A 21,895-nucleotide genomic window follows, 5' to 3' on the forward strand; every position below is an offset into this window, starting at 1 on the left:
ATGTCTTGGATTCTTAAAATCTTTACTATTGTAGGTGGATACCCATGACATTTGTGGAGTGGAAAGATCTCTGCTGTGCTGATTTAGGCATTTGTATTTATCATCAAGTTGATTGTATTTTATTTTTAGATTTGGACGCAGTTTGGATGGAAATTCAGCTGTGCAGCTGTAGAAGGCCAGAACCTTAAGTGGGTTCACTCTTCAGGGCTAAACGAGAACTCCCATGGCAGGCACACAGACCACCCTGGAGTTACCAGTGTTCTGGTTTTAAAAGGGTCATCATTGGTCCTGTGTGACCAGGGAGGGGTGAGCAGAAAACACAGCTCTTAGCTCACTCACTGTTGGAATAGGTGGTGCTTGCTCCTGTCACGTTAAACCTTTGAGCAATCCTTGCTGCAGTTGGCTCTCTGCAGCTCCCTGAAAGGAGGCTGTACTCAGCGGGGCTTGCTCTCTTTCTGCAGCTGACAGAAGGAGAGGACCCAGCCTTAAGCTGCGCCAAGGGAAATTTAGGTTGGCTGTTAGGGAAAAGTTTTTTACTGAGAGAGTGATAAAGTTCTGGAATGGCCTGCTTGGGGAGGTGGTGCAGTCACCATCCCTGGGTGTGTTTAACAAAGCCTGGATGTGGCACTGGGTGCCAGGGTTTAGTTGAGGTGTTGGGGCTGGGTTGGATTTGATGATCTTGAGGGTCTCTTCCAGCCTTGTGGTTGTGTGATTGCCGTCACCCCGCTGTCACCCTGTGCCTGCTCTGTGGGCTGAGGGCCGTGTTCTCACCGTGCCCTGCTCCTCAGAGGGCGAGGCCGCTCCAGGCCCCTGGCAAACGGGAGATGTTCGTATGTTCGCTCCCGGTGCTTGCCATTGTGGGCCTGCCGCGGGGTGGGAGGGGACGGCAGGAAGGGGAGAAGCTGAACAGAGCTGCTCTGGCTGTGGGCTGCCCTCACAGAGAGCTGCCCTCGGCGTGGGGGGAATGAAACGGCAGCGGAGAGGGGAGGGAACAGGAGCAGTGAGGGGATGGGACAGGGCTGGTGAGGGGAGGGATGGAACAGGGGTGACGAGGGGAGGGATGGAACAGGGATGATGAGGGGAGGGAATGGGAGTGATGAGGGGAGGGATTGAACAGGGGTGACGAGGGGAGGGATGGAACAGGGATGATGAGGGGAGGGAATGGGAGTGATGAGGGGAGGGATTGAACAGGGGTGACGAGGGGAGGGATGGAACAGGGATGATGAGGGGAGGGAATGGGAGTGATGAGGGGAATGGAACAGGAGCAGTGACATGAAACAGGAGCGATAAGGGCAGGGAATAGGAGCAATGAGATGGAAGGGACTGATGAAGGGAGAGAACAGGACTGATGAGGGGAGAGGGTCGAGCTGGTGCCCAAAGTGCCCCTGTCACAGCCTGTGGCAGTCCTGGGCGACTCGGACACTGCCCTGGGCTACAGAACAGCTCCTGGGAATTTGGTACAGATTGAGGAACAGAAGGAGATACAGTTCTAAAGAGCTGTGAACTGGCCCTGATCTAATGCATATATTTGTCTTTAGCGTCTTCAGAAGAAATCAGACTTTTTCAATCTTTTTTAAAAACTTTTTTCTAAATGCTGTCTAAGTTTCATAGGACATAAATCTTCCTGAATAGTCAGGCTCCTTTTCCATCATTTTACTAGGTTCTTTTCCCTTGTTTCTTCTCAAATATTTCATTTATAGCTTGCTCATCCTTTTATAGTACTAGATGTTTTACATGGTTAGAAAAATGATTATAGTGATTATGTTGTGTAAGTGCTTAGTGTTTTTCCTGCTTAGCCTATGTGATGTGCTGCTGCTGTTTCCTAGAAAATGACTGGTCAGATTGTCATCTCGTCTGTTCTGGACAGTGAGATAACTTCAAACACTGTTCTTGTGTGTCTGGATGTGGCGGCCCTTTTCACTACTGCAAGACTTCTGGTTTTTTTAGCCCCTTGACTGCCACATGACAGAGCAAGCAGTAGATAAAGAGCTGTATTGATGACAGTGATGATTGTCTTGGATGTGGTGCCCAACAGTTGTAACAACTTATTACATAAAGCAAAAATCTGAATAAGCAGAGTGCCCTTAGTTTTTGCATATTCAAAACTTTGTTTTTGCATATTCAAATTTTGCTTCTGATACTCGTCCTTTATGTAAATACCCATAGGTTTAGTGAAAAAGAAGAGTAAATCCAGCTTTATATTTAACTTGAAGAGCTGTAGATATTTATGTGCCCTTAAAATGCCACCTGTGTTTTGAAGAGGTGATGTAAAAGAAACTTCTTATGGGAAGTTACTTTTCAATATATAAATGATCTTCCCTTCCAACTTTTTGCCATCTGTTTGGGATGATAGCATACTGATTTCATCCTGAGAGAACTGACCACATTTCAGGGGTGGGTGACATCATTTCAGATGCAAGATAGCTCTTCTAAAGACTTTTTCAAAGACTTGTTGCTCAGGAGAATAAATGCTAGGAGAGATAACAAGTCATCAACATTTCCCTCTGACACTGCATTATATGTGCGTTTATAATTACCACCTTCTTTGCAGCTACTTCTGCTTGTGTTTGATTAGTGTTCTTCTGGATTATAGTTTGAGATACAACATTGAGCATTGCATTGGATTTTATGTTGGTGTTCTTTTAACAACAGAAGAACAGATCTCAGAGGATGAGTGATAGGGGATTTGTGGTGAGTTCAGAAGTAAAGGATTTAATGACACAATGTGAGTTTTCATAATTGCTGCATTCTTCAAAAGGTTGGTTTTAGAGGAACTTATCTGACACAGATAAATGTTGAGTGTTGATGACAATTAAAGTGGATTTGGTACTTTTTAATGTCTAAGTCTTTTGCTGATATGATAAATTATTTTCAAAGGACAGTTCATTGCATTGGTCCTCCAAGTCTCATTTTTTGCTCTAGACAGGCTCTCTGTGAGCATGTTCTTGGGCAGCTCTTAGTTTCAGGATAACCTTACAATCCCCCCACCATGCTTGCCCTTTATATTTCCTTGGCCAGCACAGTTTGACGTCAGATATTTGCACCTCCTGGATTTAATTCCTGTACACATGCAAGTTAACTGCCCAGCATGGGTAGAATTGATTTCACCAGCTCTGGCTGCAGTGGTGGGAGGCCTTTGCAGCTGCATGGTCCTGGGCTCTCAGCAATGTCCTGAAGGAGTCAGGATGGATTTGAGCTTGGCTCAAGGTAGTCTTGCCTGCCCTCAGGAAAATGGGTGAGTGGCTTAGAAAGAGAGCACAGCCCCAGCGTGTAACCACAGCCACTGAAATCCTACTGATCCTTTACTTCAGTCTGAATGTTCTGAATTGCCTGGGTTTTGTTAACTGGTACAGTGCAATGTTCCAGTGGTTCTGCTGGTCGCCAACACTTGCTGGAAGTGTTGCCTACATTTGTTTTTCCAAACTGGATTTGTACCTGCTCTGTATAACCTGATTTTAGTTCTGTTTCGGTTAGGGGGAAAACATGAGGGGGCTGCAATTCACATAAAAATATGTGCAGCTTACTTTTGACTGTGTCTGTCCTTAAACTATTTTAGAAATCAATGAAGAAGCAGCCTACTTCTGGTAGCTCTTTTTTATTGGTTTGTTTTTTCTTTTTTTCTTTTCCAAGTGGTCTTGTTAGTTAAATGATGAGACATACTTCTGTTGGGAGGTGAGGGGAATGCTGTAAGGTCTCCTGGCTTCTGGAATGAGGCTGTTAGCACCAGAGCAAAATCTTTTGTCTGCCTAGAGATGGGAAGTCCTTTAAAAACCACAACAGCAACACCCAACTGAGAAATCCTGTTTTAGGGCTTCTTTGTGTACATTAAATAAATAAATACCAAGATGAGTGAGAAATTTCCTTCTTCTGCAGATGCTCTACTCATCTGTGTTCCACTTCTTTCCATTAATATAAGCAGCTCTGGCAGAACTGCTGGTATATTAAAATACAATTTGGTTAGGGGGGGAGAGTGTGTGGGCACACACACATATATAGGAATCTGAAATTTGCACGTTAAAGCTTAGAGAAAATGTACACTTTACATGGGAAGGTTTGAACGCTGTCAGTACTACCTGTGCCTTAGAAAAGCATTTTGTATTGGGCTTTGTCCCTGTGAAATTCCAAGTCATTGATTAGACACTTGAGGAGCCAAGGTTAAGTTCTGGTTTAATTACTTCCTTCTTTTGTAAGTGAGGTTGTTGTTACTGTGACAGTGGGCAGGAATAGCTATGAGGTTAACAGCCTGAAATAGCTTTTTATTATTATTTGAATTGTTGGTTTTTTCCTTTAGCTGGAAGTTGTTTAAAATATCTCTGGTGCTGTTACTCCCAATCCAGATGGCTTTTTGCCTTTGTTTCAGTTCCTAGATGTGATATTGTGAGTCAGTCAGTCACCAGTGCCACCACACATGTCCCAGCTGGGGCCGTGACTCATCCCCTGAGCTGCTGTGGGTTGGCAATCTTGTGTTTTTCAGGATAGAACCTGGTTCTCTCTTGGCCCCTGTGGTGTCAGCTCTTGGGGCAGACACAGGGTGCTGGCTGCAAAACACACTGACCTGCTTCCTTGAGGAAGGAAATATTAAGTAAGTGCCTGAAGGCAAGAATAGCTCCTCAGCATGCTCAGATTGGTGAGATGGCTTCTCTTCCCTTTTTAACTGAAAATGCAAATGGAATTTTAAGACTCTGGTGTCTGTGCTGGAAATCTGTAATTATAAACAAGTATCTTACAAGAACTTTATAACTCTGTGTTGTGGTGTTTGGGCTCCAAGATATGGAGCATCATTTTAAAGTCTTGTTTCTTTGAACATTTTAAACTCTTGTTGATGAACTAAAGTGGTTTCAACAACTGCAACTGTGAAAAACATCTGAAAGAGGATGAAAATAGAAAAGATACACTGAATTAAAGCAGGAATTAACTATATACAAAATAACTACATAAAACAGATGTCCTTGCTGCTGTACCCATACAAGACATGCTTTGTAATGGAAAACCTGTTTATTTTACCCTCATGACCACAGAAAATAACTGCAAATTTGTACATCCAAATATGAAAAATGTACTGTATGAGTATTTTTCTGACTGACTGCTAATTTCAATTACAACAGAATTGCAGTCAGCATTTTATAGGTACAAATAACTGGATGGAGGAAAACAAATAGTATCCCATTAAAATAGCAGCTTGTGGAAAATATACTGCTTGGTAATGAGGACCATAACTATTTTGTCTGGGTGTATTTTTTGGGTAGATACTGTGTTATTCCAGTAACATAGTCTGTACATAGGGTGTAACGATGGGATAGCATTTTATTTCTTTCCTTTTGACAGCTTAGAGTTCACACACCATGCTAAACTTCGCACATCCAATGATGAATGGGTGGATTTGTAAACTGTGGTAATTCATATGAAATACCTTCATATCTGATTTGTTATTTTTACCAAATCACCACCTCCAATTACTTCTGCTTTAATTCAGTCTGCTCAATGCAGTGATTTTTTTTGGATGAAAATGTGGATTTAATGGTCGTAAAACTATTATTTGATAGTGATGACGGTAGAAGCTCCCTAATTATTGCTTCTATTGAGAAAAAAATGTTTCTTCTTATGTACTTATGCTTTCCAAAATTTAAAGGTGTTTTATTTGGCATGAATGATAACTCTGCTATATTTTTATCTAGTACAAATAAAATATGAAATGATCCATGCATTAGTGTGGTTACAAGATGTACTGGCAGCTTGTGCTGGTCCTAAGCTTTGCTAAGGCCAGGTGGAAAGCTCTTGGAATCATTTGGGTCTTGTTATTCAGTGTATTTACGTGGCAGTTAGAGGTGGGATGGAGTTTGTTGTCAAATACCTGAGGCAGCTTTGACCTGGCAAGTTGATTTTTGTGCTGCTGGCATAATCAGTTATCCATTGTGGGGAAGGACTAATTGAAATATTGGAAAGCTGCTAGTGGAGTTGAACATTATGACATTTTCTGTTACAAAGGGTGATTTCCCACATCTTGTGCTGTCCAACAAGAATTCAAAAGATGCAGGGGTAATTTGACTATTAAAGTGCTTTGTTACAGTGTTTTCCAATGCTCCCCATCCGTTTGGCAGCTGAGGAGCATTGTCTGGATGAGGAGGAGGTAAATGATTCAGTGAGCCATGGCTGAAGGGAAAACTCAGCTTCAGAGAGTGGTAATCAAAAAAGACTTGGAAAAACTGGTGGTAACATTTGGAGTGAATAAAAATGTGCTGAAATACAGAGGACAGGCAGCAGGAAGGCAGAGGAGGAGCCAGAGGAGATCATGGGCAGGGTTTCCTCCTACCCTGCAGTGGGTGCAGTTCCCACCGTGGATGGAGTTCAGTGATCGTTCTCTGAGGGTGGAAACAAATTGAGATAAGTGTCTTCAGAGGAAAATGGCACTTTCTAGTAGAGTCAAAGAAATTTTTCCTGCTATTAATACAGACTTTCAAGTTGAAATGCCACATTCATGAACAACTAAGAGGAAATTTACAGAAAATAAAATAATGAAACTGATTATGAGTTTTCATATTGCCACTCCTCATCCATGAAGTTTATTTTGGTTGTGTTTAACACAGATAAAGTTTTAGATAGGACTTGAAATTAATTTCTAACTTTGTTTTAGCCAACCTCTAATTAGTTTTTTCTCTTATTACTTAGTTTTAATGATATAAACTTCTCAACAATAGTGCTTTGCCAGGCAAATACTTATATTATATTAAATAACATTAATGAGTAAAACTATGCTTATGTGTTTGCAGTACTGGCATTTGAGACCTCAGAGTTGTAAGCTGAGCTGTACAAAGCAGGCTTATATAAACCTTCCAAAGACTTTTAAATGTGTGTCTAATTATAGAAGGTTAAGTATACTGAATTTTAGGGTTTTTTTTCCCCTAAGGCCATGTGGTTATGATATTATTGAGATTCCATAATGCCTCCTGCCGTGACAGACAGCCTTGACATCTGGGCAGTGGATTCACAGATTGGTGCTGATGGCTCAATATCTGTGGACTTCCTGTTGCCCACTGGAATCTACATCAACCTGGATGTCCCTCGAGATGCCACCATATCTCAGATTAAACAGGTAACACCAAACGGGCAGTTAACTGAGGTTTGGAATGAGGGCTGCTTCTGATTTTGACATGCCCTCTGGCAGATCAAGTAGTGAATTTTAGCAGGTATAGGAATGAGGCACGTGCCCAGCAGATTGACTGATAAAGAAGTGTGTCTGGGGGGAGTTAGCACTGGGTTTGGGCAGATGGCAAGGTTTGGAAAGTGGCTTCTTGCTGATAGTTACAGTTCAGCAGAGGTTATTCTAATAGCTCTATATTAATATTGTACTTCTACTCTGAACCTTTTTCTGACACATTGGTAATCCATTGTTTGCTGATCTGTCATTTCCCTGATTAGATGTTTAGTGCAAAAGTCACAGATTGGGCTTCTGCTGACTGGCACCAAAGATAATTGCTTTAAAAACTGTCTGCCTCTGAAAGATTTTGTGCAAATTGGAGCACCACTTAAAGCGTGAGGGAATATGCAAACAGAGGGAAGGGCAGAATGTAAGGAAGTGACCACAGACACTAAAAAACAATCTAATGACCTTTGATCAGATAATGGCCGTGTGAGGACATTGGGAAAAGTTACTGAGGAATTAGGCAGTGAATGAATTACAACACAGACTAACCTACTCCTAATATATCAAGTGATTTCAAGGCATAAAGATTTTGAAAACAAATGTGTAAGTAACAGCAATAAGGGATTTGAACTAAACTGTCTGGTTTCCTTGCTGCTTGTGGCACATGGAAACTTGACATGCCATCAATATGTACTATTGATATTTAGCTGTTTTCCAAAGAAAAGGAACGCTGTTGCTAACTACAGAGGTCTGTCCTGGAAATCACTCAGGATAGAGACTAGAAGTGAGACAAAGTAAACACGTAATGATTTATAGTGATAAAAATTTTTAAAGTTAGCAAACACGTTTCTTTTCTATTTTTTTGGGAACATAAATGGAAATGAATGTTAAGATATGTCCTTATTTTCTGGTTTTGTTTGTTTTTTGTTTTTTGGTTTTTTTTTTTGTTGTTTTTTTTTTTTTTTTTTTTTTTTTTTTTTTGTTTTTTTAATTTATTTCTTTGTTTTCATTGCAGCTGTTATGGAAGCAGGCACATTCCTACCCACTCTTTCATCTCCTCATGGAGATTGACTCTTACATGTTCTCATGTGTGAATCAGACTGCTGTACATGAAGAATTAGAGGATGAAACACGGAGACTTTGTGATGTTAGACCCTTTCTTCCTGTCCTTAAACTAGTGACAAGGAACTGTGATCCAGGAGAAAAGTTGGATTCCAAAATAGGTGTCCTTATAGGCAAAGGTAATTCCATTTAATTTTTTTGAAAAATTAGGTTAAACTTTGTTGCATATGAGGGTCTTAATTGGGCAGGTAGGAGTGAATTAAAAAAAACCCAAACCTGTTAAAACTTCAGTATTTCCCTTTGTCAAACAAATACTGATATAGTTGGAAAGAATTTAAATGCTCAGCATGAAATACATGCAAGTTATTTAAAGCTACTTTCTGTATGACACTTCAGCATTGTATTACTACATCAATCAGGAACAAATTTTATTTTGTAGATGAGGAGAAAATATATATAATATTTTTTAAAATTTTTATTACTAAGTGAAGAACAGCATAATCCTTGAGAATTGTTATCATAAATAACCTACCAGCAAACTGGATACTCAGAAGAAACTAGAAATTATTATGATTTTATTATACGTGGTGTCCAACTTGGTTAACAGTGACACTGATTTTCATCAAACAATGAAAAGCTATTTTTAAAGGTTTCACAGTAACTTATTCTTGATGTTATTTCAGAATTTTCAGCTTTTAAATGTACTCTGCTTGGTTATGCAATCAAGATTGACAGGGTCACATGAGGTCATACCTCTTGTTTTAAAACAATGAGCCATTGTTAGGTCCCTTATAAAGACTGCAGGTTTTGTTTAGATTTCAGTAGTACACTGTCTGCCTGTTTGTTAGAGCTGACAATGGGAACCGTTTAACCATTCAGACAGATTCGGAGAGATTCACATTCTGTGATTGAATATTTCGTGTATTAGAGCTGTGTGACACCCTGCCTTGAGCAGCCCCTATTCTGTACCTTAGCAGGGAAAAAAAACGTGTTCCTGTCTGAGCTTCTAAATTTAGTGCTTTGTTCTCAGAAGGTGCTGGGTGCTTTGTGTGATTTGGGCAATGTCCTTCAAAGTTCACGAGTAAAGATAAAGACACTTGCAGTCCTACACATCCTGAAGTACCAAAAAGTCACAGCTTTCCATTATATCATAGGAACATGGGATGGTTTGGGTTGAAAGGCATCTTTTCAAGGTCATCTCATTCCACCACCCTGCTTGGGCAGGGACACGTTCAACTGGACCAGGTTGCTCAGAGCCTGTCCAATCTTAACCGTGTCCAGGATGGGGCATCCACCACCTCTCTGGGCAGCTGGTGCCAGTGCCTCACCTCCCTCCTTGTAAAAAATTTCTTCTTTACATATGATCCAAACCTACCCTCTTTCAATTTAAAAACTCTCCAGAGCTTGCTTTTCTCCAGGCTCCCTCAGCCTCTCTCCATAGCAGAGGTGCTGCAGCCCTCTGAGCCTCTTTGTGGCCCCCTCTGGGGTCTCTCCAGAAGGTCCCTGTCCCCCTTATGCTGGGGGCCCAGAGCTGGGAGCAGTGCTGCAGGTGAGGTCTCACCAGAGCAGAAGAGAGGGACAGAATCCCCTCCCCTGCCCACCTGCCCTCAGTGCTTGTGATGCAGCCCAGGACACGTTTGGCTTTCTGGCCTCTGAGTGCTCATGGCCAGGTCTGTCCAGCTCATCCACCAGTACCCCCAGGTCCTTCTGGGCAGGGCTGCTCCCCATCTGCTCATCCCCAGCCTGTGTTGATACTGGGGGTTCCTGTGACCCAGGTGCAGGACCTTGCGTTTGGTCTGGTTGTATCTCAGTGGGATTCCCATGTGCCCACTTCTTGAGCTTGTCCAGGTTCCTGTGGCTGGCATCCCCTCCTTTGTGTGTGTCACCACGCCACTCAGCTTGGTGTCATCTGCAGCTCTGCTGAGGGTGCCCTCAGTCCCTCTGTCCATGGCTTTAATGAAGCTAGTTACTAACACTGGTGCCAGTACACCCCGAGGGACACTGCTTGTCACTCACTGGGACCCTGAGATGTTGACTGTGACCCTCTGGAGGTGCCCATCCGACCAATTTCACACCCTCTGATCAGTCCCCCATCAAATACGTCTCTTTCCAATTTAGAGACGAGGACATTATGGGGCCCATGTCTGAGGCCTTATGGAAGTCCACATAGGTGACATCCACAGCCATCCCTTGTCCACTGATGTCACTCAACCACAGAAGGTCATCAAGTTGGTCAGGCAGGACTTGCCCTGTGTATTCTTTCTTTACATGTTTTGGAAAAGGAGCTGTACTGGTCTTGGACTGGTAGAAATTTCAGTCATGTCATTTTGACTTGAGTAGAGGATTTTATTTTTTGACTTTTAAACAAAATTAAAAAGGATGATGTCATCTTTCTGGGCGATTAAAAAACCCTATAGCTTGAAAGCACTTCTGCTCTGTGGTCTTTATGATACATTTACTGTGCTTTTTAAAAATTGTTCTTGTGAGGAGAGACTTAAAATTTTCCAAACTACCTTGAATTCAGGGTAAGATTGGATTTTCCACTTCAGAGTACCTAGGAGGTGGTTCTTGTTTAAAATAAACACTCATGCCAGGTTGCATGGGAGTTGTGCAAGTAACTTTGGAAGAACACTGATGTGCAGGACAATGTAGACCCCAGCTCAGCTTTAAGCATCCATTTTGGATGGGATGTCTGAGGGAAACCACCTGTATCACCTTAACTTAAAGATAGTAACAATTTAAATGGGATGGGCAGTATTTGTACAGCTGTGTATCCTTCTGCTTCCTTGAATTCTTTCAGGTCTCCATGAGTTTGATGCCTTACAAGATCCTGAAGTGAATGACTTCCGAGCTAAAATGAGGAGGATCAGTGAGGAAAAGATTCAGTCACTTGTGGGTCTCTCCTGGATGGACTGGTTGAAGCACACTTACCCACCAGAGCAGGAGCCTGTTATCCCAGAGAGCTTCCAAGATAAGCTCTACAGCGGAAACCTTGTAGTGGCTGTTCATTTTGATAACTGCCAGGTAGGAATGGTTGTTCATGTTTCATGAGCTGTTCTTGATCCAGGTCTGAATTGGCATGGATTGCTCAAGGATATAAATGAAATAGAATACTTACATTATGGTGTTTGCTTTAGAATGCAAATCTTTCACCAGGATCCTTGAATATTGAAAGAAAGTGAGGATGTAAGCCCATGGTAGAGAATTGAACTTCTAAAGTCTAGTTACAGTTCAACTTCTAAAGGCAAAATGTACAACTTGTATCTTCTATATTACTTCATGTTTGTTTAAATGTAAAACATGGTTCAAAGTTGTCAGGACTTGTTTTGCCAACTGTTCCTGTGTTGCTTCACTTACATTCAGTTTTAAGCTCAGTTCATCAGAGTTTGCTGGTAATTGATTTGCACCGTATTCAATACATTTATCTCTGTGTATGACTCACTGAATATCTTTGGGGTTGATCTGCTAATTAGATGAAGAAAGTAATTTAAAAAAAAAAAAAAGAAGACTCAGTATTCCCTTTACTAGAAATGCACATGGAAAACCAAAACACTGATACTTAGAGTTGGCTTTTTGTTAAGGCTAGAAAAACTGTAGTTTATTTTTAAAATAAAACCCCCTTCAGTTTCTACCAGGAAAACCTGAAATGTTTTAGCATGAGTTTTTATGATGTTGAAGCTGCTCTGACTGTGCTTGAGTTACTGGCAGCTTCTATGGCATTCTAAGGTAATTCCCATTACCCTTTTTGTACTCTGTTCTTTTGGATAACCATGAATGATCAGCATTGGAAACCTTAAAAATCTTACAAGTGTGTAAGACATCAGGCTAGATTTGGTGTCCATTTTGACCCAGGTGCAAGAGGCTGATTTTCTAATCATTCAGATGAGTTTAGTTACAAAGCTGAATTATTTCTAGCACTGTCTTTTTAAACTTTAAAGGTTTAAAATGGTACACACATCTGCCTCTGGAGACACAAATGCAGAGGCAAAAGCTAAATTTGGTCATCAGTAACCCCAGCTGATGTTGGATGCATAGGTGTTTTATGACAAAACCTTTTCCAGTCCTCTTCAGCTTAGCAGAGAATTTGTGTTGTGCAGGAGTGAGATTATCTCCAGCCCTTGATTAAATACTGCATCTATATGCCTATGCTGACAGGACAAAAACAGTGCAAAAGTTCTTGCTGGTGCAGAATGTATTTGCCTGCCACTATAATAGATTAGGCTGCTGACATTTCAAATGTTTCAAATGCTTCTGCTGCCAGCTCTGACCTTCAGAGCTATTAACAGTTCAAATCTGAGCTGCTTTTTAGAGCAGTAAGCTCTGTTCCAGACTTTACTACTTGCACTGAGCACTGGAGTCATCCCAGGAGAGTTAGAGAGGAAGGTGTGGGGACTGTTCTGTCAATTCTTGCAGCTGCAAGATTGAGAGAAGGAAATATTGAAGTAGTTTGTGTCTGGAAGGTGTGGGTGAGCTGTAAGGGCTCTGTGGTTGTCTCTGGAGCAGGAGAGACTGCTCCCCATCTCTGTGACATGTCTGTTAAGATCATCTGGGGAGCAAGGCAGCTGTCAGAGACCACCAGCTTCCTGTGAAGAAAAAGTGTTATTCCACAACATAGTGGTATGTTATTCATACCACTAGCAGTTATGGCAGGAGGAGAAAGCCTTTGCACTGTGGCAGCTTTCTGAAAGAGGGAAGCTGTTGTGAACCAGGCAGAAACTGAGAAAACACAGAACTAATTTCGTGTGACTCTGCAAAGTTTGCTTGTTCCATTGGGGCAGCTTGGCTTCTTACCAGTTATTACATAAATGAAGTATTTATTTATATAATAAATATACAGAATTTATATAAATAAAGCACAAGTCAAAAGAATCTAAGCAGACAACACTGCACATTTGTCAGTAACTGGGTTTAGGTTGCTCACATCTTCAGAACTGGGCGTATAAATAAAAAATAAGAAAACTTGAAAAAAATAAAACAACAAAACCCCAGTGCCTCCTGAACCAACCTTTGCAAATTTACCTGTAAAAAGCATAATGTAGTAGATGAAGGGAGATGAAAGATTTCACAGACAATCTTGTACTTTAGGAACTTGAAATAAATTTAAGCTTCCTTTTTAATTTAAAAAAGAGAGCACCTTCTTACCTTTATCTTTTTAGAACACATTAAAATTAGAGATACTTTGGAAATAGGTTGATAGCCTCTAAGGGTTTTAATTAAAAGCTTTGTTTAAAAAATGCAGTCTTTCCATGTTATGTTCAGAATGCTACAAGTATTGGCCACTGCTCCTCTTTTCTGCTCTCCTCCCAATGTGGTGGTGGTTTTCTACATAAATTGCATTCACAATTTCTTCTACTTTCTTACTTGAAGCTTTTTTTTCTGAGTTCAGTGATACTTAGAAAGAGGATAACTTGCTAGTGGCCAGAAAGATGAAAAAATAACACATCTAGTACTGCTAAATACTTTGAAATGCATCATGATTTATTGTCATTACAAAATACAACCTTCTAGATCAATATGTTGCTCTAGAAGTCTTTAAATCACTGCTAAATCAAATAAAGGTCTATGTTTTTAAAAGTACTTCTGATAATATAAAAGTTTGGGAAATAACATCTTACAGCTTTTAGGGTGTCTATTATTTTGATTGCCCTAAAAATACAGACTTTAACTGTTAACATAGTCTGGATTTAACAGTTATTATTTCTACCTATTTTCTTATGTGTGTTACAATTTTAGTCTTGTGTGTCTGCCTAAGACAAGTTTGACCTTCATTATTCCTGCTTGTATTTTGTTAGGATGTATTTAGTTTCCAGGTGTCCCCTAACATGAATCCCGTCAAGCTGAATGAGCTGGCAATCCGAAAACGTTTGACTATCCATGGAAAAGAAGATGAGGAAGTTGATCCTGCTGATTATGTGCTGCAAGTTAGTGGAAGGCTGGAATATGTCTTTGGTGATCACCCATTAATTCAGTTCCAGGTACACAGAGTTTTTTGGAACTTGATGTAACAATTCCCTGCTGCCTTGGCCAAAGGTGCTTCCTCCCATCCCTCCTATCCCATTACTGAACAGCAGTACCTCCCTCCTCGTGTCTGCAGCCCCTTGCAGGTGTAAAACACTTGAGCACCATTCCCTTTGTATCTCTGTAATGAATTCTTTGTCTCTGTGGTTTGGAAGTTGCTGTAGGAATAGTCTGCTGACTGCTAACAACTGTTTTCCCTGGGCTTCCAGTACATCCGCAACTGTGTGATGAGCAGGACCCTTCCCCAGCTCACCCTGGTGGAGTGCTGCACCATAAAGAAGATGTGTGAGCAGGAGATGATTGCCATAGAAGCTGCCATAAACCGAAAATCCTCCAACCTTCCTCTTCCTCTGCCACCAAAAAAAACAAGAGCAACAACTGTGAGTTCGTGGGGAGAATGTCTGATAGCCGAAGGGAGCGGTGACTCGTGGGATATAAATCACAGTGCCTGGGGTTTGTTGCTGTGACTGCTGTGTTCCAGTGCAGGTCACCTGGGTCAACTCAGAGCCTCCTGTTGCTTGGGAGATTTACTTCAGAAACGTAAATGTGGGCAGATCTTTGCTCTATTACACATTCAGGAGTTATTCAGAATGAACAGTAAATTTTGAATTGTCAGGATCTAGTACATGATGTATGTTCTCACCCCCAGCTCTCTTCCAGCTGAGTTTTAACTTTGTCTCCTCTTGTAGCTATGATAACCAATTTATCTTTGAAGATTTCAAATTTATATTTTTAACTGCATTTTTTTTTGGTTTGTATTTGATTTTTTTGCTTAAAATGCTTGGCTTACAAAATAGGTCTCAATGTTACAGGGGTGAAGAATGAACTTGTATCTTTGTTTCTCTTCTCAGAGTGTGTGGGATATTTCCAACCCTTTCAAGATTATTCTGTTAAAGGGTAATAAACTAAACACAGAAGAAAATGCCAAAGTAAGTAACTGTTGTCTGGTATCAAAAGACATTCTGTTCATTGTTTTAATGATTTTCAATGCTAAGTGAACTCAAAATCACAGATTTCAGCGTTGGTAGCACTGGTCAAAATCTGGCTTTTTGGCTGAAATATTCCTTTATTACTTGAAGTTGGATATGTGCATTGGAACATTGCAATCATTGTGGCAGTATGACATAAGTGTTCATTGGTATTTGATTTTTTAAAAACATGGTTTCACTAAAGTGCTGATAGTGGTGTGAAATGAGCTCATTTTAAATAGATTGTCATAAACACCTTACACAAGTAAATTAAATATTAAATGTTTTAAAGTGCAACATGGTATTTTTGTAGTCCTGAATATATTCTGTATGTCTAAACTTGGACTGTGTGCTTTTATACAATCTGTCTTTTATTTTCTACACATGAGGAACACAAAGAAAGCTGGAGTATCATTTCCTGTAAAAATATACATGACTAGGCTACTGAGTGCTGTACAGACCACAAGTTGTTAACACATGGGAATTTATTGCACAGCTACTTTAATGCCTTACAAAACACTTGCCTGTGAGGTAGAACAACATTAGACTCCTTTATTTTGTTCAGAAATCAGTAAATTGTGTAGCCAAGCCTGTAGATCAGTTAACCATTGATATTTGCTGTTCTCATGCTTTATTCAGGATACTTGGTGCATTTTTTTCATTCAAAATTTGTTACAACCTCCTTGTAAATTAGCAATCCTACATTTTGGTCAACACCAAAAAGAAGTTTTACATTACAGATAAATGAGCCAAAGTTACATTTTAATACCCGAGACATTGTGATTGTGACTGCAAAACCAGATGTTTCCCTCTTCCTTGTCTAAACAATTATTTAGCTAGTTCCAATATCTTCTTAACTCTGTTCTGTAGTCTCTTTAGTTTTTAAAAGGAAAGATAAAAGAGCTGGTGGATTCTGGAAGCAACATAGCTATCAGGAGTTTCTAGGATGGATTTTTTTCATGCTTAGAAAGGTGACTTTTGGTTAATTTCAGTATGCTTTTAAAGGAAAACAATCAAAGTATTTTCTAAGCTTGAGAAGAAACAGGAAAAACGGGCAGATCTTTCATATTGGCACCTGTGGGCACCATCTAAATGTTATTTAGTATTTTGAATGCTTTTTAGTCTTGAAAAATTACAAGTCCTGTGGGTAACCTAGGACAAGCATGAATGCAGTGACCCTGCAAACCTGTGCCTGTTTCCCTGCCTTGTCTGTCTACAGTGTTACAAAATTGTCACTGTTGAGAATGTATTTGTTTTCCAGTCCTGATTCTAAGGCTGTTTAATTCGCTGCCATTGTTCCTTTAGCCCCACTCTGCTGTGGATAAGCCAATATTCATCCATTTCTGCTGAACCCACCACCAAGGTTCACAAATGCAATGTTTGTAGTGGAGAACAAAACATTTGTCAGCTGGGTTGCAGTGCCCTAGTGTGAGCTGGGTTGGGGACATTCACCTAGGGCACAAGTGACCTCACCCAGCAGTCCAACACCCCATTTTCCAAATACGTGGCATTGAAAATGGCTTTTCTTTTGTCTTGGTCTTTGGACACCCCATCAGTGCACACCATTTCATTCATAAAAAGGGCATGTCAGAATGAAAAGAAAAAAAATTGGGATCCAATCCTGTATATTAACAGGATCAGAAGTCATGGAATTAGCGAGGTGAATTTTTTTTTTAACCCAAAGCCACTATCAAATTTAATATTTGGACTCTTTCCCTTGCAGTGCTCAGCAATAATATGATAGCTTAAAGGGTATGTGGGGAAGGTTAATTCAGGAGCAGAGGGAACCTGAAACATCAGATCACTTTTACACATTTAACATTGAGGACTTCTTTTTGGTGTTGACCAAAAGATTACATTTATGAGTTTTTCTCTCTCTGTTTCTCTCTCTCACTGATATTTTGGAAGGCCACCTGAAAGAAGTTGGCACATTTCACTTTGCAGTTTTCTGTGTATATATGTTATTGAACAGAAAGGTAGAAATTAAACAGAAAAATGAAGAAAGAACAGAAAAACATCTTAGCATTGACCTGTAATGAGTTTAATTTCAGTGCCAGTAACTCCAGCTTCTTCATCTAGTTCTCCTTCTCCTTTTCTGATCCTTATTTACATTGTTCAAGCTACCTGGTTTTGTTGGTTTCTGGGTACTAAGAACAAAACAATCCCTGGAAATCATGAATGTTATTATTACAGGTGACTCCTGTTAGGGTCAGCGGTGTTCCCTCTATATGTTTTTAGAAGCAGTTTAAATAAAAAGTGACTTTTTTCTTAAGCTGATTAAAAAAATCCAAGCATTTCTCATTTAGAAGCACACATTGGTTCTACCTGGAGATTTTAATTTGTATTCAAAAAATTAGTCTTCTTCATTCTGCTTAGTTGTTTGATGAAATTCATATGTATGTATGTTCTATATATTATTCTATGCAGAATTCTGTAGGTTCTGTGACAAGCTTAAAATCTTTTATTTCTTTATGGCAGGTTCATGTTAGGGCTGGTCTTTTCCATGGCACAGAGCTCCTTTGTAAAACAATTGTAAGCACAGAAATATCTGGGAGAAGTGACCATGTTTGGAATGAAGTGCTGGAGTTTGAAATCAATGTCTGTGATCTGCCAAGGATGGCAAGGCTCTGCTTTGCTGTTTATGCGGTCATGGATAAGATGAAAACTAAGAAGTCCACCAAGGCAATGAATCCTTCCAAATACCAAACCATTAGGAAGGCAGGAAAAGTGGTAATTATTTCATTTGTTTTCCTTGAGTGACCTCCTAATTATATCAAAATGAGCATCCAGAAATCTTTCCTTGTCCTCACTTTATTGCTAAAGAATCCAAAATGAAAAGAAAATATATTAAAAGCAGTGTATGCATTAAGAATTGCACATCTTTGCATGAAAACTTTTGATACTTCTCAGTGATTAATTGCTTTCTGAAAGGTATCACCATTTGAAAAGAACCCCAAGCCACCCTCTCAATTTTATGTATTTTGCAGTGTTTTCTGTGTAGTAACATTTGCTGGCATCTCCATGTAACAATTCTTTCCTTTGGCAGCATTATCCTGTAGCCTGGGTAAATACCATGGTGTTTGATTATAAAGGACACTTGAGGAATGGAGAGCTGGTACTGCACAGCTGGTCATCATTTCCTGGTAAACCTCAGCTTTTCAGATGTGGACTTAGGGTGTCGGAGAGAGTGGGATTCAATAGCAGAATATTTACTATATGTATGCTCAGTTCTCTTGAAATAATCTCTTTATACTTGTAATTTTTATGTGGATAAATACACATTTTAATCTCTTTCCTGAAAGTATTGTTTAGCAGGAAAGAGGAAGAGCAAGAAGTAGTGTTCTAAAAGTTTCATCTGTTATGGAAGGAAAACCACATGAAATAGATGCATGATTATATCTGGTCTTACTTGCTTTTAAGGTACAGTTAAATTTTATTTGGTACCTGTGCCATGCACCCCAAATTGAATAGATCAGTTATAACGCAAGTGATAATATTTGCACCAGCAAAAATTGTGAATTAGAATTTTGTCTTGTTCCCTGATATTGAGATCAGTTAGTGGGAGTGTCTGAAGCCTTGTGTCACTCTGATCCCATCTTGAGGAACCCTATCCCAGCCTGACTGGCCTGAAGCTCTGCTCTCCATTTGATCCAGAGGATGTGTCCTGCTTTGCAGAAGCTGCAAATCTCACTGGGATTTGTTTCATTGTAGGGATAGCTCAGCTTCCCTGGACTATTATGTTTCCTTAAGGAAATCAGTTTCTCATGGGGTGATAATCCAACATTTGGGAATGCAGGAGGCAGTTTATGCTGGAAATACAGAGCATTGCACTAAAAGTGCTGTGCAGCAAAACATGCTCTGTCCATTTTAAAAGGAATGATTTCTTACTGCATGCTGGCCTGTAATATTAACTGTTCTATCTGTGTTTCAGACGAACTTGAAGAAATGTTGAATCCCATGGGAACCGTCCAGACCAACCCTTACACTGAAAATGCAACAGCTTTGCACATTAGATTTCAGGAATATTCAAAACAGCCTATTAATTACCCTCCCTTTGATAAGGTAAGGGATGTCCTTAAGAGCAGTCATGAATGCTTATGTGCAGATAGTTGTGTTTTCTTTCCTTTCAACTCTGCCTTTTCCAGTGAATTCCCCTTTTCCTGCCTTTTAGTCACCGTACTGCAGTTTGTTAAACTTGTGCTGCATGAGTGGCAGTGCTTGACTTCAGGGTCTATTTTGAAGATGTACACTTTTAAAAGTGGTCTGTACATGGTCTTTTGAAGGTCAAAAGCAAATCAGTTTCCCCTATGAATGGTCTTACAAAAAGCTAAATTTATCTGCTATTCTGGAAACCTTCAAACTGTTCTTGCCTGTGATCTATAAAGATCTGTTCTCTCTTGGTACAAATGTGTGTTAGCCACTCTTTGGGACACTGCCCTGTGAGCTCAAGTCCTTTAAAGGATAAATTGACTCTTAACACTGTGTGCAAAGGGATTTCTGAAAGTCTGCTCTTGGACTAAATCCACTGAAGTGGCCCTGGCAAAAGATGAAGATAAGAATCTGTCTAGAAAGGGAGTGTATATTTGGAATACATATGGTTATTTCTGTAGTGTGAAGGATAGATGGAAAGTTGTTCAGAAACTAGCAAAAAAAGTTAAGACCTGAAAACAAGTGATGAAATAAATCTTAAAACAGACTGCTAATGATACATTATAAAAGTCAGGCTTAACTCACATACACATTCGTCAGAATTTTGGTTTGGGGGAAGTAATAACAACCTAGAAAAATTGCTTCTTTCTTTTGGAGGATTTTGCACCTTTGAGGGGCATGAACAAAAAGACAATTGCCAAGTTTTATCATCTCATTCAAAGGCAGATTTGGGATTTAAGGTTCATAAAAATGAGATCAAGTAACAAGATAGGGTTTATTTTGTTTCAGTTTAGGTTAATAGTGTTTCCCCCTCCTTGTCAGCACAGTACTTTTTCTTTTACTCAAACAACAGCGTTGGAAATGCAGTAAGAGCTAAACCACTACTGACCAACTGCTGCTTGACCAGTTAATGCTTCATAGTGGACATATTTTATCCAGTTTTGGTATTGCTTTATTTGTAATGCTTTAAGGTTTTTGCTCATTACACTTATAGGTATTTAATTTTGAAAGAAAAAATTGATGTACATATTAGACAGGCTAAGTAAAAGTGTGTCTCTTTAGTAATCACATATTTGTTCTGGCTCTGGTATTTTCTTTGTCCCTGCAATACCAAAAGTTCTCAGGAAGTTAAAACCCTGGGCTGAATGCAGCCAGTGACAGAGAGTGTAGTGACATTAAGGTAGGGTCTAATGGTCTTCATCCCTTGTGACTTTCAGCTTCATTCAACTCAATCTCCTGAAGATTCTCTTGGTGAAGGTTCTGTTGAATGAGGAGTGATGTTGCAGCAGCTGGAATTATATCAGCTGAGGATCTGTCTCTCAATGCTCCAGCTGAGACTTGCTTGCTCTATGGCTGCTTCTCATTTTCCCAGTGTTGTTGCTGTTTTGTGCCAAGAAAACAAAGAATCATATGCTAGATTTTTGTTTTGAGAAACACAATGTGCAAAAATAGATTAATATTTTCAATCATATCATTAACCTACTTGCACAGTGAGGAGCTGTTTGGGGCTGAGAGAACAAAAGTGCCTGGACCAGGGATAAGAAACTTGTCTGAGAGAAGAGCCATGTGTGGGGCTGGTCCATGGCCAGTGCTGCAGGCACATCATGGGGCTCAGGGTTCACTTGAACAAAGCTGGACTTGCAAAGACTTTGAAAATTTATTTGCAAACAGAGTAACTCTGCAAAGCACAGGGAGGCAAGAATCAAGCGTAGAATTAGGACAATGTGGTTTTGTTTATGCATGTTTTCACACACAGTATGTAAATAAGCTTTGAAGCCAAGTAGCAGATGTAATACATTATATTAATGAGAGTTTCATACAGAGAAAAGAAATAAAACAAGTTAGGATGCCTTTCTAAGGATTTTAGCTGCTGGGTATTTATGCTCTGATTATTGCAGACTTTTGTTGTTTCTCTTGTTGTCTGAGTAAAGACAACACAAGTCTTGATGGATCTGTGACTCCCAGACCAGCTGGGGTGCTGTCGTATTCCTGGGTGATGAGAGAGGCAGAGCTCTTAGGGAAATGAGATGCTGGATTTCCTTAGACTTTTTCTTTTTTGAGATTTTATTTCATGATTTGTTCCTCGAAGCAGCAGCATCTGACAGCTGTAGACAGACATACCTGGCCAGTTCAGCATTGTAACACCTGGCTTGGTTGCAGTAATGTGCAGAATGCACTTTGAAGAACTGCATTTACTTCTATACTTAATTCTCCATTATGGATTATTGTGTGAACCTCAGAAACCAAGTAAAATGTTCAAAAGGAAAAAAAAAAATGGAGAGGCGATCCAAGATCTAGAGAAGTATCTGGACACACTGATTGAGATAATATGGGCAGTCTGAGAGCATGGTGAAAGGACTGGGGTGGTGGATTCTTTCTGGGATTGAGGGCTAGAAGCATGGATCCATGGGCATGGAAACAGTGCCCCTGGAAACTGCACAAGTAGAGGTGAGAATGCAAAGGATAACTTAAGAGTTGAGGAATTGGTTTGCTGCAGTGAAAAATAAGAAGGAAATGCAGAAACAGAAAGCAAGATGTCATTGGGAAGGCTGTTTAA

The 21,895-nt window shown here is 40.0% G+C and overlaps 1 protein-coding gene across 3 annotated transcripts in view; it reads left to right on the forward strand.

Moving 5' to 3' along the window:
- Window positions 1-21,895, forward strand: part of PIK3CB (phosphatidylinositol-4,5-bisphosphate 3-kinase catalytic subunit beta) — an 85,922-nt gene that overhangs the window by 42,062 nt on the left and 21,965 nt on the right. For all 3 annotated transcript variants that reach the window (XM_053951880.1, XM_053951881.1, XM_053951879.1), the window contains 9 exons: window positions 6,905-7,090; window positions 8,157-8,382; window positions 11,004-11,227; window positions 13,996-14,178; window positions 14,431-14,601; window positions 15,073-15,150; window positions 17,668-17,919; window positions 18,236-18,332; window positions 19,121-19,251. In XM_053951880.1, coding sequence (XP_053807855.1) covers window positions 6,938-7,090; window positions 8,157-8,382; window positions 11,004-11,227; window positions 13,996-14,178; window positions 14,431-14,601; window positions 15,073-15,150; window positions 17,668-17,919; window positions 18,236-18,332; window positions 19,121-19,251 — 1,515 coding nt within the window. In that variant the 5' untranslated portion in view covers window positions 6,905-6,937. The remainder of the gene's footprint in view (window positions 1-6,904; window positions 7,091-8,156; window positions 8,383-11,003; window positions 11,228-13,995; window positions 14,179-14,430; window positions 14,602-15,072; window positions 15,151-17,667; window positions 17,920-18,235; window positions 18,333-19,120; window positions 19,252-21,895) is intronic.

Source organism: Vidua chalybeata, chromosome 10 (assembly GCF_026979565.1).
Source record: "Vidua chalybeata isolate OUT-0048 chromosome 10, bVidCha1 merged haplotype, whole genome shotgun sequence".
NCBI classification, from domain to species: domain Eukaryota; kingdom Metazoa; phylum Chordata; class Aves; order Passeriformes; family Viduidae; genus Vidua; species Vidua chalybeata.